The following is a 23,589-nucleotide window of genomic DNA, read 5'->3' as shown; positions in this document are numbered from 1 at the left end:
ACTCAGCGTGTGGTTGGTCTGTGGAACTCCTTGCCACAAGATGTGGTGATGTCATCTGGCCTAGATGCCTTTAAAAGGGGATTGGACAAGTTTCTGGAGGAAAAATCCATTACGGGTTACAAGCCATGATGTGTATGTGCAACCTCCTGATTTTAGAAATGGGCTATGTCACATGCAAGGTAGGGCACCAGGATGCAGGTCTCTTGTTGTCTTTTGTGCTTCCTGGGGCATTTGGTGGGCTACAGTGAGATACAGGAAGCTGGACTAGATGGGCCTATGGCCTGATCCAGTGGGGCTGTTCTTATGTAAAAGATGGATTTTAAGGAGGGATTAAAAGGAAGTAAGAAAGGAAACATCACACAGCTGATCTGAGAAAAAGACCAGGCAAAAGAGCTAACAAAGGAAAAGAGAGGAAGCAGGAGACTTTCAGATGGGTAACAGTTAACTGTGTTGGAAACGTGAAGGTCACTGGCATGACTGTAATGCAACATGAGAGTTGAGAGATAAGGACAGGCGAGGCCATGGAGTGCTCTGAAGGGAAGAAATAGGAGCTTGTTCTAGATCCAGAAGCAGATAGGAAGCATATGTAGGAAATTAAGAAGGGTGTGATATAAGATGTCAGAATGACAAAAAAAAGTGAATGATTTTGACTGTAGAATGTTGGATTGATGGAAGGGGGCTGAGGCAAGACTGCAGAAGACCAGACTGGAAAAGACTGCAGAAGAGCAAGCTGATAAATGACCAGGACATGAGCAAGAACTAGAGAGAGTGGTAGAAAGGAGCAGAAGTACTTCAAGAATGTTGCAGAAGCTGATGCAAAAGCCTGGATACAGAGAATAAAAGATAAGCCAAGGTTTTGAGCCTGTTCAAGAAAGTGGATGGTGACATTCCATATCGGTTGGCAGAGTATACAGGGAAAAATGAGAAGACCTGTCTTGGACACAGGTTTGGAATGACAATGAAGTATCACAGAAGAAATGTCAGACAGATCATTCGAAATACAAGGAAGAAAATTCTGGGGTTGAAGAGGCAGAATTGGATGGCATCCACATATTCATTGGCATCCTTCAGTCTCAGAAGACTATGGTATCGCGCTCTGAATGGTCGTTCTGGAACACCATCTAGTGTGGCTGAAAAGGCCAATTCGGGAGTGACAATCCCTTCCACACTGGGAGCAAATGTAGTCTGTCCCTGGTGTGTCTCCCTGGCTACAGGCCTTCCTTCTTTGTCTCTTTGCCTCAGTCTGTTGGGCAAGTGTCTCTTCAAACTGGGAGAGGCCATGCTGCACAGCCTGCCTCCAAGCAGGATGCTCAGAGGCCAAGGTTTCCCACCTGTTGAAGTCCATTCCTAAGGCCTTCAGATCCCTCTTGCAGATATCCTTGTATTGCAGCTGTGGTCTACCTGCAGGGCACTTTCCCTGCATAAGTTCTCCATAGAGGAGATCCTTTGGGATCCGGCCATCATCCATTCTCACAATATGGCCAAGCCAACGCAGGTGTCTCTGTTTCAGCAGTGCATACATACTAGGGATTCCAGCTCGTTCCAGGACTGTGTTGTTTGGAACTTTGTCCTGCCAGGAGAATGTGTCAGAGGCAGCGCATGTGGAAAGCATTCAGTTTCCTCTCCTGTTGTGAGCGAAGGGTCCAAAACTCTCTGCAGTACAGAAGTGTATTCAAGATGCAAGCTCTGTAGACCTGGATCTTGGTATGTTCTGTCAGCTTCTTGTTGGACCATACTCTCTTTGTGAGTCTGGAAAACATGGTAGCTGCTTTATTGATGCTTTTGTTTAGCTTGGTATCAAGAGAAAGAGTGTCGGAGATCATTGAGCATATAGGCAGTACTGAAAGCTATGGGATGAAGTCAACTAGAAATAGCATCTGGAGAAATAACAACAGGAGCCCAAAAACATGTACCTAAGGAGCACCAATGAAGAGACAGAAGGCAGAGGAAGATCTTCCTCCTGTGCAAACACTAAAAGAATGGTTCCCATTCGCTCCATGACTCTTAACACATGATCAGATTCTAAATGACTCCTGTTCTGCTGTAATGACAAAATTAATAGCCTTGATACAAGGAAACAAACATAGAAAGGTAAAGAAAGTGAAAAGCCCTTCATTCAAATTGCTTCCATTTTGAAAAATTGTTCTGGATCAGAGATTTTCCAGTTTTGCCACATAACTCACAATGCATCATCCTCTCACTAACCCCAGCCAGATCTGTAGCATGTTTTAAGGAACTTGGGAGAAGGTGCATCAAGGAAACGAAGAACAAACTTTTTCCCCCAAGTACCAAAAGCAGAAGGAAATCATGGTAAACAAAGGGGAGTGTGTCCTTCATTTTGCTACATGATGCAATCAATACCTAGATAAGAAACATGCCACAAAAGTCAGGAGAAAGCTCAACACTTTTTGAAATACTGTCACATTCTTTGAGAATCATTATCCTCATTATAATTTCACAAAAACTGCTATGCAAGAACCATAAAGCTACAAAATCATGTGAACAACTGAGGAATTAAAAAGCCAATCAATTCAAAATCCAAAAGTTAGATACTATCACAATAGCATACAGGAGAGTGGAAAATTCTCACAGAAATTCTGACTTATGTTAACCATCAGAAATCAAAGAAGCATATCTGCATGCTCTAGTCTAGAAAACCTGAATCAATTGTTAAGGATTAACAGAAAAATGCCAAATCTGGCTCACAAAGCCTGTATGCATGCACAAACATACAAGATAACACAGAACTGTTTAGTATTCAGTGGGTTATAGCAACCAATTCCTTCTGCCTTACTGTAAAAGGACAAAATTAGCTTGTCTTAGTTAGTTTAGTTAGTTAACCTTTATTGGCATTATAAATATTACAGCAAACAACTGACAACAAAGTGGAACAATACAACCGTTATCCACTAGACTAGTTCAGGAAAACTAAATAGAGAAAAAGAAATAGGATCTAGAAAGAAAAGGAGCCAGAAGGGACAACCGTATCCTTTCAGTAAAACAGGTGTTAGATGGAAAAAGGTGACTACAAAAATTTTAAAGAAGATTTTATAGAACTAAAGTCCGGCGTTTTTTGTAATGTATAGGCCAGGAAACTAGCCACTGAATACGTCAAGGGAGCAATAGAGTCTTCCAACAACTGGGGAAGGGGTGATACCTGAGGGGGAAAATTAGAAATCCAGGATTCTAGATAAATCCTACGATGAGAATCATGAGAGGGACAAAAAAGCAAAATGTGTAAAAGAGTATCCGGGGTCTCCCCACAGAATAAACATAATCGTTTCTCGCGAGGAACTCGCATGAAACGACCATAATGAACAGCTGAGGGAAATATGTTGAGTCTAGCGAGCATGAAAGCTCTCTTCAGTCTAGGATTAGTGAGATGAAAAAAGTAGTTTGAAGTGGCAACAACATGTTGCGGAAAAAGACCTAGGGAAAGGGGGGAACAGGTCAAATTAAGAGAATTTTTTAAAGTATTGAATTCAGCTAGAAAAAGGTGGTCTTTGATAATTTTATAAGCTTGAGATAAGTTTAGATCAGCAAGTAATTCTACTGATAGGTTAATAGAGTGGAGTTTAGTTTCCACTATTTTAAACCAAATAAAGATATACGTGTCACTCATTAATTCTGTAATTAAAGAGTCAGGGGAAGGAGATAAATGAATCCTTAACCAAAACTTAAAGGTAAAAAGCCAGGCATAAGTGGAGGGAAGGTGTAAACCAAGTTCTAACAGAATAGTGGACAACCGTATAAGATTAGGAATACCTAATATCTTTCTAAAAAAGGAAGAAGCAATATGATCCAAATCCTTAGAAACTGCCTGTATCCATATCGGGATACCATATAATAAATGAGAAATAATTTTTGCTTTAAAAATTTGAATCGCTGCTGGGATGTATTGATTTCCTGCATTAAAATAAAAATTTGTTATAGCCAAAAGGTGGGTAGTTGTTGAAGAAATAACTGACTTTTTATGTTGAATCCATGATAAATTATAGTGAAAATGTAAACCTAGATATTTAAAAGATTTAACTTGAATGTAAGATTGGGAGTTGATTGACCATATAGAAGGAGTCCAGGAGCGGGAAAAAACCATAATTTTAGTTTTGTTGACATTAATTACAAGATCATTTGAATGACAATAAACTTGAAATTTGGAAATGAGCTCACGAAGACCGGATTTTGTGAGTGAGAGAAGTACTGTATCATCGGCATAAAGAAGAATCGGAATTGGCTTTTTATTTATTACAGGAAAGGAATGAGAGGTGGTGGTTAAGCTGGCAGGAAGATCGGCTATGAATAAATTAAAAAGAAGAGGGGCAAGGATGCAACCTTGCCTCACTCCTTTATTGATAGGAAAACTAGAAGAGAGAATATTGGTAAAAGGAAGACGGATTTGACATTTATTATGGGAATGAAGTTGCTGTAACAAAAACAGAAGCCTCTGGTCAATGCCCCAGTTGGATAACTTTTTCCATAAAAGGGCTCTATTTATCGAGTCAAAAGCACCTTGTAGGTCGATAAAGGCTACATATAGATTTGATTTATGATGTATGGAATATTTCTGGGCTAAAAAAGAAAGTGCAAAGGCATGATCCAGAGTAGAAACACCCTGGCGAAAACCTGATTGTTCAACTCCTGGAAGGTTTTTCAAACGGGCCCAGGATGACAGCTTTTGAAGAAGGAATTTGGCATAAAGCTTCTCTATACAAGATATAAGACTAATAGGACGATAATTTAACGGAGAAGCGGGGTCACCTTTCTTAAAAATTGGAAGAAGAAATGAACAGCGCCAGATATCTGGGAATAGACCTGTAGAATTAATCGTGGTAAAAAGAGAAGCCAAGGGAGCAGCCCACCAACCAGGATTAGTAAGAAGAATTTCATTGATGATAAAATCTGGACCGGGGGCTTTGGCTGATTTTAAGGAAGTTATGAGTTTATAAATTTCCAGTGGGGAAACCGATGGCCATTCAGGGACTTTTTGGAGATCAATATTAGAAATAGGGAGGGAAGAAGAATAGAAAATTTTGGAAAAATAATCTATCCACGTGGTTTCAGGAATATCAGAGTAGATGACAGGGGTTGGATGATTTGCCCTAGTAACTGCATCCCAAAAAGTTTTATGGTTTTTGGAAATAATGGCTTGATGGAGAATAGACCACTTCCCAAGGGCAAAAAGATGTTGTTTTTCCTGGAAATACTTTCGGCAGGCAGTCCGTAGTTGAAAATAATATTGTAAATTGTAAAAAGATGGATTATTCCGAAAAAAAAGAAAAAGGGTACGCACCTGCTTTTTTAATTTCCAACACTCCTCGTCAAACCATGTGTTTTTTGTAAAACGGGGAGGATTACTGGGGCTAGCCATCCTCAAGTGATCTACCAAGGAAGAGATTATAACTTGGAAAGCTTCAATCACATCAGTAGTGGCCCGAGAGGCAAATAATAAACGCAATTGGGAGTTAGTTTCAGGTGCCTGAGTCCACTGGGACAGGGCTTGCTCCACAACTGGTGACCATCTATAGGGACGGCTTGGATTGGGGAGAGAAAGAGAAGAGACAGGGGAATCAAAGGGAATATTAAGAGTAAGTGCAACTGGCAAGTGATCACTCTCAGATCGGGTGCAGACACAGAAATCTGATAAAAGGGGCAGAAGGGCAGGAGAAACTAGGACATAATCTATTACACTAGCACCTCTTGGAGAGAGGTGGGTAAAATCGCCTGGAATGTCACGTCCTTTTGAGCCATTTAGAATAAAGATGTTAAATGAAATACATAAACTTATAAGATGTGGGGCAAAACTATTTATTACAGAATCTTTGGAAGACCTTGAGGTTTGAAACCAAGGGGGGATAAGGTCATCAGAGTACCAGTTCATCTGCTGGGCAAGTGTAGAATTTGAAGGGCCAATTCTAGAATTAAAATCTCCAGAAATAATCATAAAAGCATCAGAATATAAGTTAGAAGCACGGGATATAGTGTTATCAAGATCTAACCAAATATCGGATGGGGCAAGTTTAGCTGGGGGTATATATACATTAAAAAGAAGAATTTGAATATCTTTAAACTGAATTAATATAGTTTGAAAATAAGGAGAGTTCGAATCTAACTGAGAAACTAAACAAGAAAGGCCAGATTTAACAAAACAACAAAGTCCCACACAAGGTCTCCCTAGGGCATTCTTCCTAAATGCTGGGGTCACAAAAGAAGTATACCCATATAGGGACAATGGGACCGACGACCATGTCTCCTGAAATAAAATAAAATTAAACTTTTTAATAAAAGCATGGAAGTCCTTATCTGAGCTTTTAGATGACCAACCGGATATGTTCCATGAAATCAAAGAGAAAAGAGTGGAAGAGGAAGGGGTTAGGGAAGTTGGTTCTAGTCAGTGCTTAGAGGATGTGGAGAGAGAACCATCAGAATGATCCTTTACAAAGGTAAAATCGAAATTTAAAGGAGGAGGGAATTGGGATGTAGCGTCTACCAATACAAAGGGTTCAGAGGGAAGGGATTTAGAAACAACACAAACAGGAAATAGATGTTGATTAATAGACTTAGTTGGACCAGTAACAGTGGGTAAGGATTGCTGGTCCACTACTGTTAAGTTAGTAGGAGAAAGGGGTAATTGGGTTGATATAGGAGAAGAGGAGGGACAGAGAGAAAGGGGGTCATTGGAACAGAGAGAAACAGCTGTCGAGTAAGTGAATCTCGACTGGTCATAGGACTTAGGAGTTTGCGTTAGTGAAAGGGAAGGGAAAGAAGAACAGTTCGAGGACTCAGTAGATCCAACGAAGGGAATCGACAGAGAGGGGCACAGGTTCTTTGATCGCCGTGTTGAGTTCTTAATCCTTCGAAGACTGCGAGATTTTTGCTGAGGCCGGTCTGTCATAGATGTGAGTAGTGAAGATTGTTCTCGACGACCAGGAGGAGAAGGTGGTAACGGAGGGTTTTTTTTGAGGAAGAACATGATTAGGTAAAGCTGGGCTAACTTGTACAGTTACTGAATCTTTTATTGTAGATGTAGAATTTCCATTTGAATGCATAGACTTTTCCAAGGGAGAGGATACATTTTGTAGGTGAGTTGAAAAAAGTTTTCGAATAATCATATTTTGGAAATGTCTCTGAGGAAAAATTCCCAACGCTCTAAACCGTTGAGACTGAAGAAAGATTCGATTTGGAATTCTACAAGTATTGAAATAGAGAAGAACGCGCTGTTGCCGAAGCACAGAAGGCAGTCTCACATAGTTACATAGATCAATATTAGAGCTATTCATCTTCAGGATTGATGCCAAGTGTTTCTTAATCATCCACGGTTGAGACCAGTCGACAATTACTCCAGGTTGATGGATGATTGAGAGAGCTATGCTCGAGGATTTTAACATTAGTTTTGAAGAGGGGAATTTCTCCAAAAGCTGAGACTCTGTCGCTTGAGATTGGTAATTTGCTTCCTGCTGATGAGTAATATGAGCCAAGGGTTCCAAAAAACGTTCCTTTAAGAGGGAAAGAATGTTTTCCAAAGTGCTAAGGTTGTGCTTGACGTCTTTTGCTATATTAAGTATGTGGTGCAACAACAGATCCGTTGAACAAGAGAGTTGCTCTTTCCCATTAACCGAGGAAGCCTTAGTCTTCTGATCGTCAATTAAGTCCTTAATTAAACCTTTAGTAAGAGGTGAAAAACTTTCAAAGTCGATAGCCACCGGTGGATCAAAACAGACGCAGTTCTGAGGGGAGATAGGTTGGGGTTGAAGACTCTCAACAGGTTCAAAATATTTTTCCAGCTTAGACTGCTTGGATAGTTTTTGGGAGTCATGTTGTATTTCCGAGACTGATATCTCAGGGGAGAGCTGTCGTTTGCGTCTCATCTTATCAGTTTTAAAAGTCTATTGCTGCATACTCATAAATCAACAAGTTAACTCACAGTTTCAAGGAGAGAAGAAACGAAAATATCAAAAGCAGGGAGACTCAGATGTTCTTGAAACTTCGCCAGAAAAATGTTAACGAGCTAATTAGCTAGCAGCACTAGCTCGTAAAGAATTAAAATAAAAACCTATTAAAACAACAATCTTAAAACAGCAGTGGTACGGTTTAAAACTTATTAAATAATATGTTAAATGATAAAAGAAAATAAAAGCGGAGCAAATTAGAATGCAGCTGGGCTGGAGGCCATCTTGGGGCGACCAGCTTGTCTTATTTATCTCTGTCAGCAACCAGACTGGGAGAAGACAGGCTGACTGAGAAAGGACTGCCTAGTGCTTGGTGCTCATGCAAGACTTTCTGTTCTCTTAGTTCCCTCTTATGGAGCCTTGAGCTCAATGGTTGAGTTTTTATCCACTGCAACCATCCAAGGATCATGAAGCAAACAGTACAGATTGGGGACTGTCGGGGAGAAAAGTTACATAAGAACAGCCCCACTGGATCAGGCCATAGGCCCATCTAGTCCAGCTTCCTGTATCTCACTGCGGCCCACCAAATGACCCAGGGAGCACACCAGATAACAAGAAACCTCATCCTCCCTTGAATCTGGCCTTCTGACATAGCCCATTTCTAAAATCAGGAGGTTGCACATACACATCATGGCTTGTACCCCGTAATGGATTTTTCCTCCAGAAACTTGTCCAATCCCCTTTTAAAGGCGTCCAGGCCAGACGACGTCACCACATCCTGTGGCAAGGAGTTCCACAGACCAACCACACGCTGAGTAAAGAAATATTTTCTCTTGTCTGTTCTAACTCTCCCAACACTCAATTTTAGTGGATGTCCCCTGGTTCTGGTGTTATGTGAGAATGTAAAGAGCATCTTCCAAGCCACTCTGTCCATCCCCTGCATAATTTTGCATGTCTCAAACATGTCCCCCCTCAGGCGTCTCTTTTCTAGGCTGAAGAGGCCCAAATGCCGTAGCCTTTCCTCATAAGGAAGGTGCCCCAGCCCCGTAATCATCTTAGTCGCTCTCTTTTGCACCTTTTCCATTTCCACTATGTCCTTTTTGAGATGCGGCAACCAGAACTGGACACAGTCAGTCAAGTCAAGTCAACCTTTATTAGGCATAAACATTAGGTAGGTGAAGACTTTGTACGGAAACCGTAGAGAGAATATAAACCTAAGTAATACACAAGTATATGTATATGTGCACACCTACGTGTACACACAGATACAAACGTACAATACATTTTACGTACAAACATGTATTATTAAAAAAACAAAACAATCAGTTTCTCTGCAGATATTGCCAAAGATGTAATGTGCTCAGTGATTACTTGCTACAGAATGCTTGGCTCGATTCAAATTACTCAAGTTTAGGAACTGTGCGACTGAAAGGGTTGTATGCTCTACATCTCCTGCTAGAAGGAATTGAATTATAGCTTTTTCAGAATGCCCTGTTTTAGCATGGAGCAAGGGAGAGAGAAATTGCTGTCTTAATGCTTGACATCTGGGACAGTGCAACATAATGTGGGTGGATGATTCTACTTCACCTAAATTGCAGCTACATAAACGATCTTCCCAGGGGGCGTTTCTAAATCTGCCATGTAAGTCATTAGAGGGGGTCATGTTACAACGTGCCAAGGTAAAGGCCCTTCTCTCCAGGGGGTGCACTAGGAGGGACAGATATTTTGGTTGTTGACCACTTGTAATTTTAAGATGAAAATTCAGAGGGGAACATTTTTTCCGTGCTGCACTTAGAATCTCTTGCCTTTCTATATCATATAGTCTGGTTTTCACAATTCTGGTGATAACCTCTGGAGAGGGAGCTCCTTGTAGATCGACCTCAAGGCCCATCTGTTGAGTTTTTTTATGAAATAGTACTAGGCAAGGGGTTAACGTTGGATCAGCCCCTTTAGCAGCAAGTCGTGATCAGCCCTGAAGAAGACTTTGGTCCAGTATTTTAAAAAACTGGACCATGCATGTAACTCCAGTCTGTGTTGACCTGATTCCAGGCAGAGTGCTGCGTAGGGAACGCAATGCGGTAAGCCGAGAATTTTGTAAAGAAATTTGGATTGAACCCTTTCAATTGTGTTATTTAATGCCGGCATCCATACTGGGATGCCATATAAAATTTGTGGAATGACTTTAGCATTAAAAGCTTGCAAAGCAGCTGGTACAAACCGGTTACCCCAGGAGAAGAAAAAGCGAGTTATGGCTTGAACCACTGGTTTGGATGAATTAATTGCAATTGATCGATGAGAGGACCAGGAATGCTTGTAATGAAATCGAAGACCAAGGTACTGGAATTCCTTGACCTGCTGTATTAATTTTCCACTGAAAAGCCAAGATTGTGGTTTCCATGAGTTCCCAAATACCACAATTTTAGACTTTTCATAGTTTAGCTGCAAAGAGTTTGTTGTAAGATATTCAATGCAGGCTTTGACCAGTCTCCGTAAGCCCATTTTTGTACGTGAGATCAGAGCCATGTCGTCAGCATATAAAAGTAAAGGGACGTCCACCGATCCTAGTTTGGGGCAATGCGAGTCAAGCTTTGATAAGATGGGGGCCAAATCATTGATGAAAAGGATGAACAAAGTGGGTGCCAGCACACAACCCTGCTTGACCCCCTTGTTGATCGGGATTGGAGCTGAAAGGTCACCTTGTGGGTATAATTTCACTTGACAGGAAGTGTTTAGGTGTAGGACACAAATTAGTTATAGTAATCTTTTGTCAAGTCCCATCTTCTCAAGTTTTTCCCAGAGTCTGTCCCTATCAATAGAGTCAAAGGCAGCCTTTAAATCCAGGAATGCCAGATAGAGTCGAGATTTCTTTTGAGTCACCTGTTTAAAAATTAAATGGAACAGTATCACACAGTGGTTGACTGTGGACTTGTTTGGTCTGAAACCCGCTTGCTCTGGACCTATGGTGTTATAATCAAATATGCAGGAAGAAAGTTTTTTCAATAAGTGGGATGCGTACATTTTCCCTGCGGCATCCAAAAGGCTTATTGGCCTATAGCTAGAGGGAAGGTTCTTATTTCCTTTTTTGAAAATAGGGACCAAGATTGATCTGGTCCAGGATTCTGGAATTACTCCAAATTTATTGATTCTTGTGAATAGTTCCGCAATAATTGGTGCCCACCAGTCTAGCGCTGCTTTATAGATGTCTGAGGGAATTGCATCTGGGCCAGCTGCTTTACCCTGTTTTAGCTGATTAATAATTGAAATGATCTCATCCACTGAGATCGCAGGCCAGTCTGGGAGGTCTGGCAGGATGGATGCCTGAACAGCAGAGGACGATTTGGATTCATAAAAAAAAACTGATTTAAAGTGCGATTCCCACAGTTTGGCAGGGATTGCGGTAGTACCAATTGACTCTTTGTGAAAACAACCTGATATAATTTGCCAAAAACTCTTAGCATTTTTTGATCTAACAGCATTAATTAGCAGTGACCATCTTGTTTCTGCAATACGATGGATCGAAACTCTGACAGCTTCCTTCAGGTGGGCAGTCAGCTCGAAATATTGGCCTAAAAGTGTTTTACTGTTAGTGTCCCTAAATTTTTTGTAAGTGCTGCGAACGGCAGTTTTCAGAGATAAGCAGATCTGATCAATCTTAGAGTCATCTCGCCCACTCTCAACTCTTCGGGATAAGGGGATCTTGCCTAATACTTTCAAGAGAGTAGATATTAAGTTCTCGAAAAAGTGGACAATCCCTGGTTGATCCAGAGTGGACAATTGAGGGATTTCCTTTGCTTGTATCCATGCACAAAATAAGTTCTTAGAGTCTGGGTCCCATTTAATTCTTTTTGTTACGTTTGGGTAACCTTCTTCCTCCTGGATGTTAGTGTTATGATAATGATTTGGGAGATGGTCACTAGACTGAGGGTATCCAACACAAAAGTTTGCTACCTGGGGAAGGAGTTGAGGAGGAACCAAGATATAATCAATAACACTTGCACCTCTAGATGAAATGTAAGTGAATTCTCCATTATCTCCCAATGCATCTAAGCCATTTAGCCAAGTAAGGCCATAAGTGATACAAAATTTGGCTAGAAGCAGCCCTGCAGCATTAATTGTTCTATCTTTCGATTGCCTTTCAAATAGACAGGTCTGTGGCAATATTGTGTCAGTAGGTAAGTCCCAAAGTTGATGAAAGATGTCAGAATTATGCCCCACCCTGGAATTGAAATCTCCTGCGATTAGAATCTTATATTGTATTGGCAACCTTCAGTCTCGAAAGACTATGGTATCGCGCTCTGAAAGGTGGTTCTGGAACAGCGTCTAGTGTGGCTGAAAAGGCCAATCCGGGAGTGACAATCCCTTCCACACCGGGAGCAAGTGCAGTCTGTCCCTGGTCTGTCTCCTTGGCTATGGGCCTTCCTTCTTTGCCTCTTAGCCTCAGACTGTTGGCAAAGTGTCTCTTCAAACTGGGAAAGGCCATGCTGCACAGCCTGCACCCAAGCGGGCCGCTCAGAGGCCAGGGTTTCCCACTTGTTGAGGTCCATCCCTAAGGCCTTCAGATCCCTCTTGCAGATGTCCTTGTATCGCAGCTGTGGTCTACCTGTAGGGCGCTTTCCTTGCACAAGTTCTCCATAGAGGAGATCCTTTGGGATCCGGCCATCATCCATTCTCACGACATGACCAAGCCAACGCAGGCGTCTCTGTTTCAGCAGTGAATACATGCTAGGGATTCCAGCACATTCCAGGACTGTGTTGTTTGGAACTTTGTCCTGCCAGGTGATGCCGAGGATGCGTCGGAGGCAGCGCATGTGGAAAGCGCTCAGTTTCCTCTCCTGTTGTGAGCGAAGAGTCCATGACTCGCTGCAGTACAGAAGTGTACTCAGGACGCAAGCTCTGTAGACCTGGATCTTGGTATGTTCCATCAGCTTCTTGTTGGACCAGACTCTCTTTGTGAGTCTGGAAAACGTGGTAGCTGCTTTACCGATGCGCTTGTTTAGCTCGGTATCGAGAGAATGAGTGTCGGAGATCGTTGAGCCAAGGTACACAAAGTCATGGACAACCTCCAGTTCATGCTCAGAGATTGTAATGCAGGGAGGTGAGTCCACATCCTGAACCATGACCTGTGTTTTCTTCAGGCTGATTGTCAGTCCAAAATCTTGGCAGGCCTTGCTAAAACGATCCATGAGCTGCTGGAGATCTTTGGCAGAGTGGGTAGTGACAGCTGCATCGTGGGTAGTGCAGCTGAATGGTAGTGCAGCTGAATCTTATAAGAGGGAAATTTACCTGAATGGGTAGTGCAGCTGAATCTTATAAGAGGGAAATTTACCAGTCAGGTTCTTGATTATACCACTAAAATATGCCCATTGCTTTTCAGTAGCAGGCTTATCTTTTAAAGGAGGCATATATATATTAATTAACATTATGCTTTGGGGCATTAGCTTCACCTTGATCGCTTGTATTTTGCAAAAACTATCAGCCATAAATAGCCATTCATGTTTGAAAGCAGGTTTCACTAGTATGGCAAGGCCTCCAACTGGGCGGCCTTTTCTAATGATCCCAAGCATAGAATTGGCCTTCTTCACTGCCGCCGCACATTGGGTCGACACTTTCATCGACCTGTCCACCACCACCCCAAGATCTCTCTCCTGATCTGTCACAGACAGCTCAGAACCCATCAGCCTATATCTAAAGTTTTCATTTTTTGCCCCAATTGCATGACTTTACACTTACTGACATTGAAGTGCATCTGTCATTTTGTTGCCCAAGTTCCTCCCAGGAGAGCATTTAACCCCAGGAGTTCTTATCAAAAATTAAAAGCACAGTAGCATTTGAGAGTGTTCAGACATGACAATCTCATTGCCTACCCATGACCACAGACTCAGCAGACAAAACTCAAAAGATGAACTAGGTTATTAAAAATCCAGAAGAAGTAAACCAAGGGAAATGGGTGAAGAGTACAAGAAGGTGAATGGAAAATGCTGGAACTTGACTGGATGGACATTAACAGCGTAATCCTAACCCTTGCCAGCCAATAGTATGTAGTGCCACCGATGGAGTAAGCGCTGCAAGCTACAGTGGACTGGGGGGGCAATTAGATGACCTTGCCAGGGGGCAGGCGGGGGGGAGGGAGAGAGGCAGGTCCGCGGAGCTGTGCTCCACAGGATCCAGGGCGCTCGTGCAGGGCTGCACGCCCTGCACAAGCACCTTTACTTTAGTGCCGACCTTTTGGTCGGCGCTAAAGAGAGTAACTCCATTGCAGGGCTGCTTCCCTTACTCTGGGCAACGGGACAAACGTCCCCTTCTCCCAAGGTGCCTCCCACAGTAGCGCAGGAGGCGCAGGATTCTGTGGGAGCCCTCCTCGGAGCCGCAGAGCCTGAGTGCTGCGGGCAGCTCAGGATTGGGCTGCACGACTACAGTCCGTACCACCAGCTATTCACATTGTCCCAGAAGTCCGGGTACCCGCACCTACTGGACAGTAATAGGATATGCTTTCAAAACCAACATTAGATTTCACAGCAGACCAGGCAACAATACACATGAGCATCCCTGTGCATGCCCTTCAGTAACATTGGTTTGATGAAGACATCAAGTTACCCGATTGGAGGAGTGGAACCCATTCCAACCCACCTCTCTACCTAGACAAGCGTGGTTGCCCAATTACAATATCAGCTTCAGCACTCTAGATGGGGAAAAATGATTTGAATCACACACACACACGATTGGCTGCTAATGGTGTTTCAGATGAAGGACAAAACTGTTGTAGGAAGATACCTTTTTGAAGGAAGATGTAGGAAGATGTCAGCTTTTTATACTGCTGATACTGCACAGGTGCTTCTGGAGAGTTAGAAGCATTCAAACATAATGCAAAATAGGCAAAAACAGGGCTTTCAACGCAACCTGCCATACAGGAATTCACATCTCTTTCCCCCCTCAAAATGCCCAGCACAGGACAAACACAAGTCATAACCACATAATCTGTTTCTTAGATACAAGCACATTTTAACATTTTCATTGTGCAATTATTTTCAAACAGCACTGTCATTTCTAAGGCCAGAGTCTAGGGCCCTGTGCCCATGTGCCAAAAACTCATGCCTCAGCTTCCTGCACTCCTCAACAAGCTGTTGTTGTATGCGGTGTTACACTTAATACAGGATAACCAGAGAGGCGCAGTGCACAAACAGAAACCCAGGGGCATGCACAGAGGCACATTTAGCATGTGCACAAATGTGTTACAGTTATTTTAAAATATCTCCCTAATAAATAGAGCCTCTATGACGCAAGCCTGCTGAGATACTGTTCACCTCCCACTGAAGTCAGTATTGAATTCCAAGAGAACAAAAGTGAACGAAACCTTTTGATAATAAGCTAAAAAGTGGGGGAAATAGTAGGAATAAACAAAACCCACATAACCATTTTTAAAACATACATATAATTGCAGAATTATAATCAATGCAGGTTTTAGACTTACAAGCAACTCTCAAATAGAACGTTCCTAAATGCAAATAAGATACTGTTGAACTTGATAAGAAACCACAAAGGAAAAAAAGCTACAATGACGAGAAGTTTGGAGACCTAGAGCTGCAAGCCCCTTTAAAAGATCTCAAGCGTATGACATACGGCAAATAATAATGAACTCTTGCAAGTATATTAGCAAGCTAAATACTGCAGAGAAAAGAGCAGGAGAAAAATTCTGCTTCTCTTTTCCTTTGGTTTAATACTTCTGGGGTATGCAGAAATATTATGTTAGCGATACAGGACAACATTTCTAGGATGTTAAAGAACAGGACCCACTGCTATCAGCTTCCCTTGCTAGCTCAACATCAAGTCTGTTTATCTCACAAAGTGTCAGGATTCGTTCCAGCTTGTTTTCAGGAGTTTAAACTAGATTCTTATATAAGGTCTTGATGACCACATTGGTGGAGGAGATAAAATTGACAACAAATGTTGTTGAGAAGCCAGCAAATGAAAGTGTGTGAATCTATTACCCCAAGATTCCAACTGTTGAGACGGGCTTCAAGGTCACTGTCATCCAAAGAAAATTTTTTTGAGAGGCGATCCTCCTGGAATATTAAATGTTCAAATAAAATGTTAAAGTAGGAAATGCACAAATAGCAAATGCCCTGTGCTGAAAATTCATTCCTAGTTTCAGTTTAAGTAATTTCAGATACCGAAAACATGGAGTTTATTAACCCAAGTAAACAAAAAGTCCAGAAACATTCTGGGACATAACCATTCAGCAAGAGAATATAGGTGCTTATAATATATATACATAAAAATAAATTCAATTAGGTGTCTATTTGAATTTTTTTATGTATATATACTATAAGCACCTATATTCTCTTGGTTTATTCTACTGGCTTATATTCTGAGAGGGCCACTCCAATTCTTACAAATCTAAGGCAGAAGATACATATTTAAATTTCTTTTTCATGTATGGCTGCATTTAGTTATCACTTAATAAGTAGCAAACCAAATATCTGATCATTTAATGCAGACACCCTAGCACAAATCATAGCTCTTCATGCATGAGGAAAAATTTCCTGCAAATTCCCATAAGGATCCTTTCCACAATCTTCCATTATTCAAAGCATGAAATTGACTACTGTAACATACTCTAAACAAGATTGTTGATACCTTCTGACACTGGTATACCACTTTAAACTGTCATCATATGCTTTACTCTGCTTTGCTTTAAAAAGCAAATTGTGCTTTGAGTACAGTGGTCCCTCACCAGGCACAGTCTTGGTATCTGCGGATTTGAACATCCACGGATGGCAGGAGGATAGTCTCTGGTGCTCCTGAAAGTCGCCTCCAGGTCGAGCCAAGGTCTGCAACCCCTTCCCTTGGTCCTGGCTTATCCCAGAATGCATCCTGGAAACGATTGGGTATCACTGCCGCAATTCATTCTGAGGTGCACCAGGGTCAAGGGAGGGGGTTGCAAGCGGTAACACAAGTGTAAGTGCCTTCTGGGAGCACCAGAGACTGCCCTGAGAACGGCACAGTTCATGGCACTAAGGTAAGGAATGCACTTTTAAAACTTTTTAAAACATTTTTAGCGTTGACCCCAGTATCCACCGATTTCAGTATCCATGGAAGGTCTGGAAACAGATTCCCTGCTGATACCGAGTGATTACTGTTCTTTACACAGAGGATCCAGGATTTGCAACGGCTTTCCTTAGTCTGCACAACACATCCAAAATGTTGATTTTAAGTTATAAAGTCCTAAACACCTTACTCCTAAAAGCCTACATTCCTTATAGCCCTCCTCTTTCTTCATACCCCATCACAAAGTGTAAAATGAAAAGACACAGGTATGGTGGCTGAAGGTGAAAAAGCAGTTTAGTGCTATATTTAATATGTTTAATAGTGTTTTTTGTTAAAATGTTGATTTATAGAATGTTTCTAAATGTTGCAATTTATTTTCCCATCTATAAATAAATGAATGAGTATTTTGCATCAATAACTAAAATTGCATGCAACAGTTTCTTGAGCAAGCATGTCCATACGCTGCTGATGGTACTAAACAACTTAATCTGCTATATTGGATATCAAAAAAAGTCTACCATTACAGATTGTTTAATCTCACCTCATTTTCTCTCCCCATCCCATCCCACTGCTAAGTCATGCTGGCTACGGATATTTTGGCGTACACCTTCAATTACTCTTATGCAGAGAAAAAATCCCACAAAGTATTGTGTTTAGACTACTGCTATCAACCTTAAAAATATTTAAATATGACCTTTCCCCTCCTCATCAGGAGGTTCCCAAGGCAACAAATAGTGCCTTTCTTCCTATACAGGATCTTAGAGCAGGGTTCTCCAAACCAAGGCCCACGGGCTGGATCTGAGGTTTGGAAAAAGTGTGAGCAGTATTTTTCATTCTGTATCCCTGTGGTCAAATAAACTTGAAAGAAACTCGGCGCCATGGCAGAACAGTAAGTGCCACTGGTGGCAGGAGGACTTCTTCAGGACACAGTTTGAAGACCGCTGTCTTAGAGGATTGTGTTCTACCTCTATACCAGGGGTGTCCAAAGTTTTTGGCAGGAGGGCCACATCAACTCTCTGACACTATGTCGGGGGCCGGGGGGGAAGAATTAATTTACATTTGAAATTTGAATAAATTTACCTAAGTTTACATAAATGAATATATTAAAGATGAACTTATATGAATGAATGAAGATCTTGCAATACCTCAAGGCCTATAAAAGGCCTTGCACAAAGCAAGGCTGATCTTTCCTTTGCTGCTGCTACTGCATCACAGACGTGAAACAGCAAGCAGTGGAGGGAGCCCTCATCCCACAGCTCACACGAGAGCTCAAACAGTTGCCCTCACGCTGAAAGCAGTTGCTTCGGGCCACTGCAGGCTCCAACAAATCTTTGGAGGGCCAGAGGCTCATTGGAGGCTGGGGGCTCCCTGAGGGCTGCACTGAGAGGCCTCGAGGGCCGCAAGTGGCCCCAGGGCCGGGGTTTGGGCAACCCTGCTCTATACCAAGAAGCACTTCTATTGCCAATTTACTGCATGTAAGGTTCATGTCTCAACACCAGAATTAACAATCCATTAAGGGTCCAATCCTATCCAACTTTCCAGCACCTCTGCAACCACAATGCAGCCCTGAGGTAAGGGAACAAATGTTCCCATACTTTGGGGAGGCCTCTGTGACTGCCTCCCCACTGCAGGATACAGTGCACATCCCATTAGCATGGCTGCACCAGCACTGGAAAATTGCATTGGATTGGGTCCTAAAGTAATAACATTTTGCTGTAAATAGAAAAAAATTCTTACAGGCACCTTTGAAGTAGAGTCATCATTTGATGGATGAGGCGGACTCATGGAATGCGATTTAAGTGCTAGTTTCCCATTGTATGTATGCTGTTCCCTGCTATAAAGAACAAAGATAAATCACAACATGTTGAAAAAGCAGGAGCCTTAAAAACTAATGAATTGCCATTTATTTATATATCTACTATCCCTGCACCTCAACAGTACTCAAAGTCATGTACAATTTAAAAAAAACACCCCAATATAATAAAGCCAATTAATGTAACACACTAATAAAACACTAGGAACAATTAAAGTGGCAGCTGTAAGCTTTTGAACCTCAAGAGACAACAAGCAATAACTGTTCAACTTTTCAACATTTACTTCGGGAATTGTGGTGTCTGTGGTGACCACAGAGAATGGTCAAACATTACAGTTTTCACTTCAAGGCTGAAAAATAATATTTAATAGAGTTTCTCCTGATCAACTCAAGAGGAGGAAAGTAGCAATCACTCATGTTAGTTGGCCAAAAGTATGCCCCCTTCCCAAAAAGCACTTTCAATGTATGTTGGAGGGGCGGGGGAACCACAAGTGTGAGAATGAATGGACTGGCTTACTGAGAATGCATCACAAAACAGTATGATGAAAATCAAAGCCATCATGTTTACTAACGCATTTTATACAAGACTCTCAAATAAGAAAGAATTAAAAACAAGGCTATCTAAACTATAAGAAACAAAATTGTGTTTACCACCAACTTCTCCAAACTGCCTCAAGAAGTTCACAAATGTTCACTAGCGACACATCGTCTGTGATACTGTGGAACTAAGCCACAATGAGTTATTATAGCCCTCATTGTTATTATCACTTGGAAAATATATTTTTGCAGATGTGAAATGCACATTATGAGTCAAGATAACATTTCTTATCACACACAACAAAACAAAATAGATAAAAAACAGAACTGCAGTCATGACAGCAGCTCCACCATTAACTTTCCTGGTACTATAAACATAATTGTTCCAAATAAAGAACTACATGAAAAAATAAATATATATATTATGTTGTTCCTTTTCTTTTCTCCGCCATTTAGTTTTCTGGGTAAAATACATAATTCCATGAATAATTTGCTCTTTACAAAATTTATCTATCCATACTTTAATAATGAAAGTACTACAAAATGCATTTAGTTAGATTTTAAACTTGCATTATAATATACAAGCTACATGATAGCATTCTTGCTAAAAAAAATTTTTTTTAAAGGGTGGCAGAGGAATTTTACAGCAGATCATAAACAAACTTCCTATCTGGTTTAACAACAGATAAAAACCTGTTTAATATTTCATTAATGTTTAATTTTTAAACAGGGTTTCTTCTCATTGTTAAACTAATTTGTTAGAAATGTGCATAACATCTTGTTATATTTCATCCTCATCTTGCTCTGTTACAAGCAGGGTCTGTGCTAAGCTGCATGACTGCACAGCTCAAAGCTGAGCTCCGTGCAACGTAGGTTCAGCCTAGAAGTTTGGCAATGACGCATAGAGGTGTTTGAAAACAACGTTATTTGTTTTACTCAGAAGTAAGCCCATTGTGTTCAGTAAGACTCACAGCCCAATCCTGAGCTGCCCAGTACACAAGGCTGCAGCGGCACCGAAAATGGCTGCCACTGCATCCTATACGCTCAGGAGGCTCCTCAGGAGAAAGGGACTTTTGTTCTCTTCCCCTGAGTAAGGCAAGTAGCCCTGCAATGGGGCAACTCGATTCTATGGTGACCCAAGCGTCGGTGTAGAATTAAGAGACTTTGTGTTGGGTGGACGGCCTGACACGGAGGCTCAGGACCCAGTGGAGCAAAGCTCCACCAGTGCCGGCTTCCCTCCCATCCCACTCCCTCCCCCAGCGTGTCTCCTCCCCGCTCTCTTTCTTTGCCCTCCCTCAACCTTTCCCCACCCCGGAACGCCTCCTCCCCACCTCTCTGCTGCCCGACGGTCCGTGCAACTGCCAAGCGGTGGAGTACCGGTGGCTCCACTGGTGCTAGTCCAGCATCAGCCAGTGCTGAGCTAGCACTGGGGTTGAAGACTGCCAATGTGCCTTACGGAACATTTGCCAACAGTGCACTCTGGTGGTGAGCCAACACACACTGCATGGGATTGGGCCCTTAGGCTGTAAACCTATCTTACTCACCAGAAACAAACAACTAGATGCATGATGTCGTTGCCAAGTGTCTAGAGGTAGCACTGCAACACTGGGCAAGAAGAGAACGCATCCATTCACCAGCACATACCCTTTCCAGGGAATATAGGTTACAAGTAGTGCTAGTTACAAGGAACACTTTTTTTAAAGGGGTTCAATTAGGCTTCCAGTTAGAATTTCTTTCTACTGAAATGGATACACACCGCCTAGAATTTTAGTGCATACGATATTAGAACACACTGTTTTAACAAGATATATAGATTCACAATTATTGGAAAGTTTACTGGGATGCACCACTATGTAGAACAGTGGTTCCCAACCTTTACACGAAAGTTGGGAACACTGTACATACTTGCGGGCAGGGGGGCAGTGGCAATGGCACTTCGGCAATTGCACCACTATGGTGAAAGGGTTTGTTTTTTTAAAGTTTTTAGAGGTAGCATGAGCCATCTGGATGGTGTGGGGCACATGTCCCCCTCTGCAGGCCTCCCTGGTGCTCAAAACAGCTCCCTGCTGCAATCACGACTCCCAATTTCATGACGCAAACCAGAAGCAGGTTGCAATTGCAGCAGAGAGCCGTTTTAAGCAGCAGTGAGGCCCGCAGACAGGGCCACAGGGCTCCCACACTCTCCAGATGGCTGGTGCTAACCCCAGGTATTCTTTTTTTTAATTCTTTTTTATCACAGTGGCACAATCAAGGAGGTGCCATCACCACTCCCTTTAAGGGGGAATGCAGTGGTTCCAGTTTCTCTTGGGGAGTTGTGACCCCCAGGTTGGGAACCACTGATGTAGAGGAATCCAGGGCTGACTCAAGACTTCCAGATGCTGGAGACAGCATGCTAAATACAGCCCTCCCTTATCTAATGATGTGCTAGTCTCTGCTCCTTCCACTCTCCAATGCTCTAGCTCAGCACTCTCCTCCATATTTCCTCTTCCTCCTTGTCCCCACTTCCTTTTTCAGTTGAGGGAGTGGAAAGTGAAGGAGGAACAGTGTAGGACAAAGTTGAGGGAGGGCAGAGATAAGCACCTTCTGCTGACCTTCTACCTGAGGCAACTCACTTAAGCAGGCCCTGGTGGGAGCCTTGACAGTGTTGCCTACAAAACTTTATTACAGTGGTCCTCTGGTCTTCCAGATTGGTCTAAATTGGATTTCTACCACAGTAACAGAAAGAAAAATTGTGGGTTCCACTTGCTTAGGCATCCCTCTTCCCCTCCTGAACTTGCACATGCTGAGCTTCCAAGGTGTTCTGCAACCTCAGTCTCTCTCAATTGACCGGTTTCTCCTTATTGCTTCCTCTTTGGCTCTCCTTATCGCCTAGAAAAGTATTTCTGACATAACTTCACACACATTAATCCCCACTCTCACAAATAGGCATCTTGCATTGCTATGTTGCTCCAAAATACTTCTACCAAAACTGGTCAACAGTGAAAATGGAAAAACCCTGGTATTTAACTAAAAACTTCAGAGTTCACAAAAAGTTGGTAATTTGCTTATGAATGTCATAACATTAAATCTATGCACAGTGATTACCAGCCTAACAGAAGGATATACATCATCGCAAAACAGAAGTTATCAGGCATTGAACAACAATTCAAAATGGTGACTAAGAAGCTACATTTTAGAAAATGGCAGCATTTTGATCCCTGACACCACTGAGCTACTGGGCAGCAGATGCCAACAATGATGCAGATGACATAGTCTTTGTGTGGGCTGCTGCACCAGGGGCCCTGTATCACATGCCAGCCCGAAGATTGGCCCACAAGTGCTCCCTCCAATTGCGGCATGCGATACAGTCTCTCCCAGCCAGGTGTGCCTCTTTGTAGTGCTGCAAAATGTGAAAAATTCCATGAAATGTTCCTTTCATTTTTCTTGCTGCAGCTAAATGATTACAGAACAGTTTGTGGATTTGCCACTGTGGGTTCTAGGCCTACTGAGAACTTGTCTCTTGTCCCCACTAAGGGGGGGGGGGGGCTCAAGCCTGTCTTGCCTGGTTCCCAGCCTGGGTGTCTCTGTAATGAAGGACTAGTACCTCAACTTGCCTGGGGCTCCTCTTGTGGCTTCTCCAGGCCCTCCCCTGGCAAGAGGTTTCTGCTAGGCAATGGAGTCCCACACAAAGAACCAAAACTGAGGACTGGGACAGGAAAAGTATTGCACTGCTACTGACTCAACTTGCTGTCCCTTTAACATGTCTTAAAAATCAAAATGTATTCTTATTCACACAAATCTAAACCACACAAATCAAGCTTGTTCCACCACAAATTAGAAATTAGAATTCTCACATTCACTACACTATACACACTCAAATTTATGCACGCTTCGCTACTGCTCTGTCATTGTCCATCAGCACACATACCCACAATGCATTATATTGTTGTGTCTTATTAGGGGAGATCTATGAAACAAGTGCCTGTAGACAGGAAAGGCATCCATAGCATGTCAATGCTAGCTCCATTCCAAACATATCAGATTGGCATCCAGCCTCAAAAGAACTTCAAGATGTTTCTTTTTGCGCTAGGTTTGCCCACTAAAGTCAATGCTCAGCACCAGCATTTGACTAATAATTTATGAAAAGCAGGAGGAGAACATTTACAAGTGAATAAAATGTCAGACCTAGTATAGAAGAAATGTGGGGAAAAGAAAATGACACACTGATGAATCTGTAATAATTGGAGTGATGTTATAAAGGGGTTCAGAAAGGAGTTAAGGTATAGGAAAAAATCATAAAGGGGTTACAGGAAAAAAGGAAAAGGGTGT

The 23,589-nt window shown here is 42.2% G+C and overlaps 1 protein-coding gene across 5 annotated transcripts in view; it reads right to left on the bottom strand.

Moving 5' to 3' along the window:
* Positions 1-23,589, bottom strand: part of CEP112 (centrosomal protein 112) — a 362,246-nt gene that overhangs the window by 309,040 nt on the left and 29,617 nt on the right. For 4 of the 5 annotated variants that reach the window (XM_066615054.1, XM_066615053.1, XM_066615056.1 and 1 more), the window contains exons 5-6: positions 18,669-18,765; positions 15,872-15,946 (exon numbers count right to left, since the gene is read on the bottom strand). In XM_066615054.1, the coding sequence (XP_066471151.1) occupies positions 15,872-15,946; positions 18,669-18,765 (172 nt within the window). The remainder of the gene's footprint in view (positions 1-15,871; positions 15,947-18,668; positions 18,766-23,589) is intronic. The other variant, XM_066615055.1, reaches the window with a different exon arrangement.

This window comes from Tiliqua scincoides, chromosome 2, assembly GCF_035046505.1.
Source record: "Tiliqua scincoides isolate rTilSci1 chromosome 2, rTilSci1.hap2, whole genome shotgun sequence".
NCBI classification, from domain to species: domain Eukaryota; kingdom Metazoa; phylum Chordata; class Lepidosauria; order Squamata; family Scincidae; genus Tiliqua; species Tiliqua scincoides.
The sequence above is the reverse complement of the archived record's forward strand: the minus strand, read 5'-3'. Positions and strand labels throughout refer to the sequence as shown.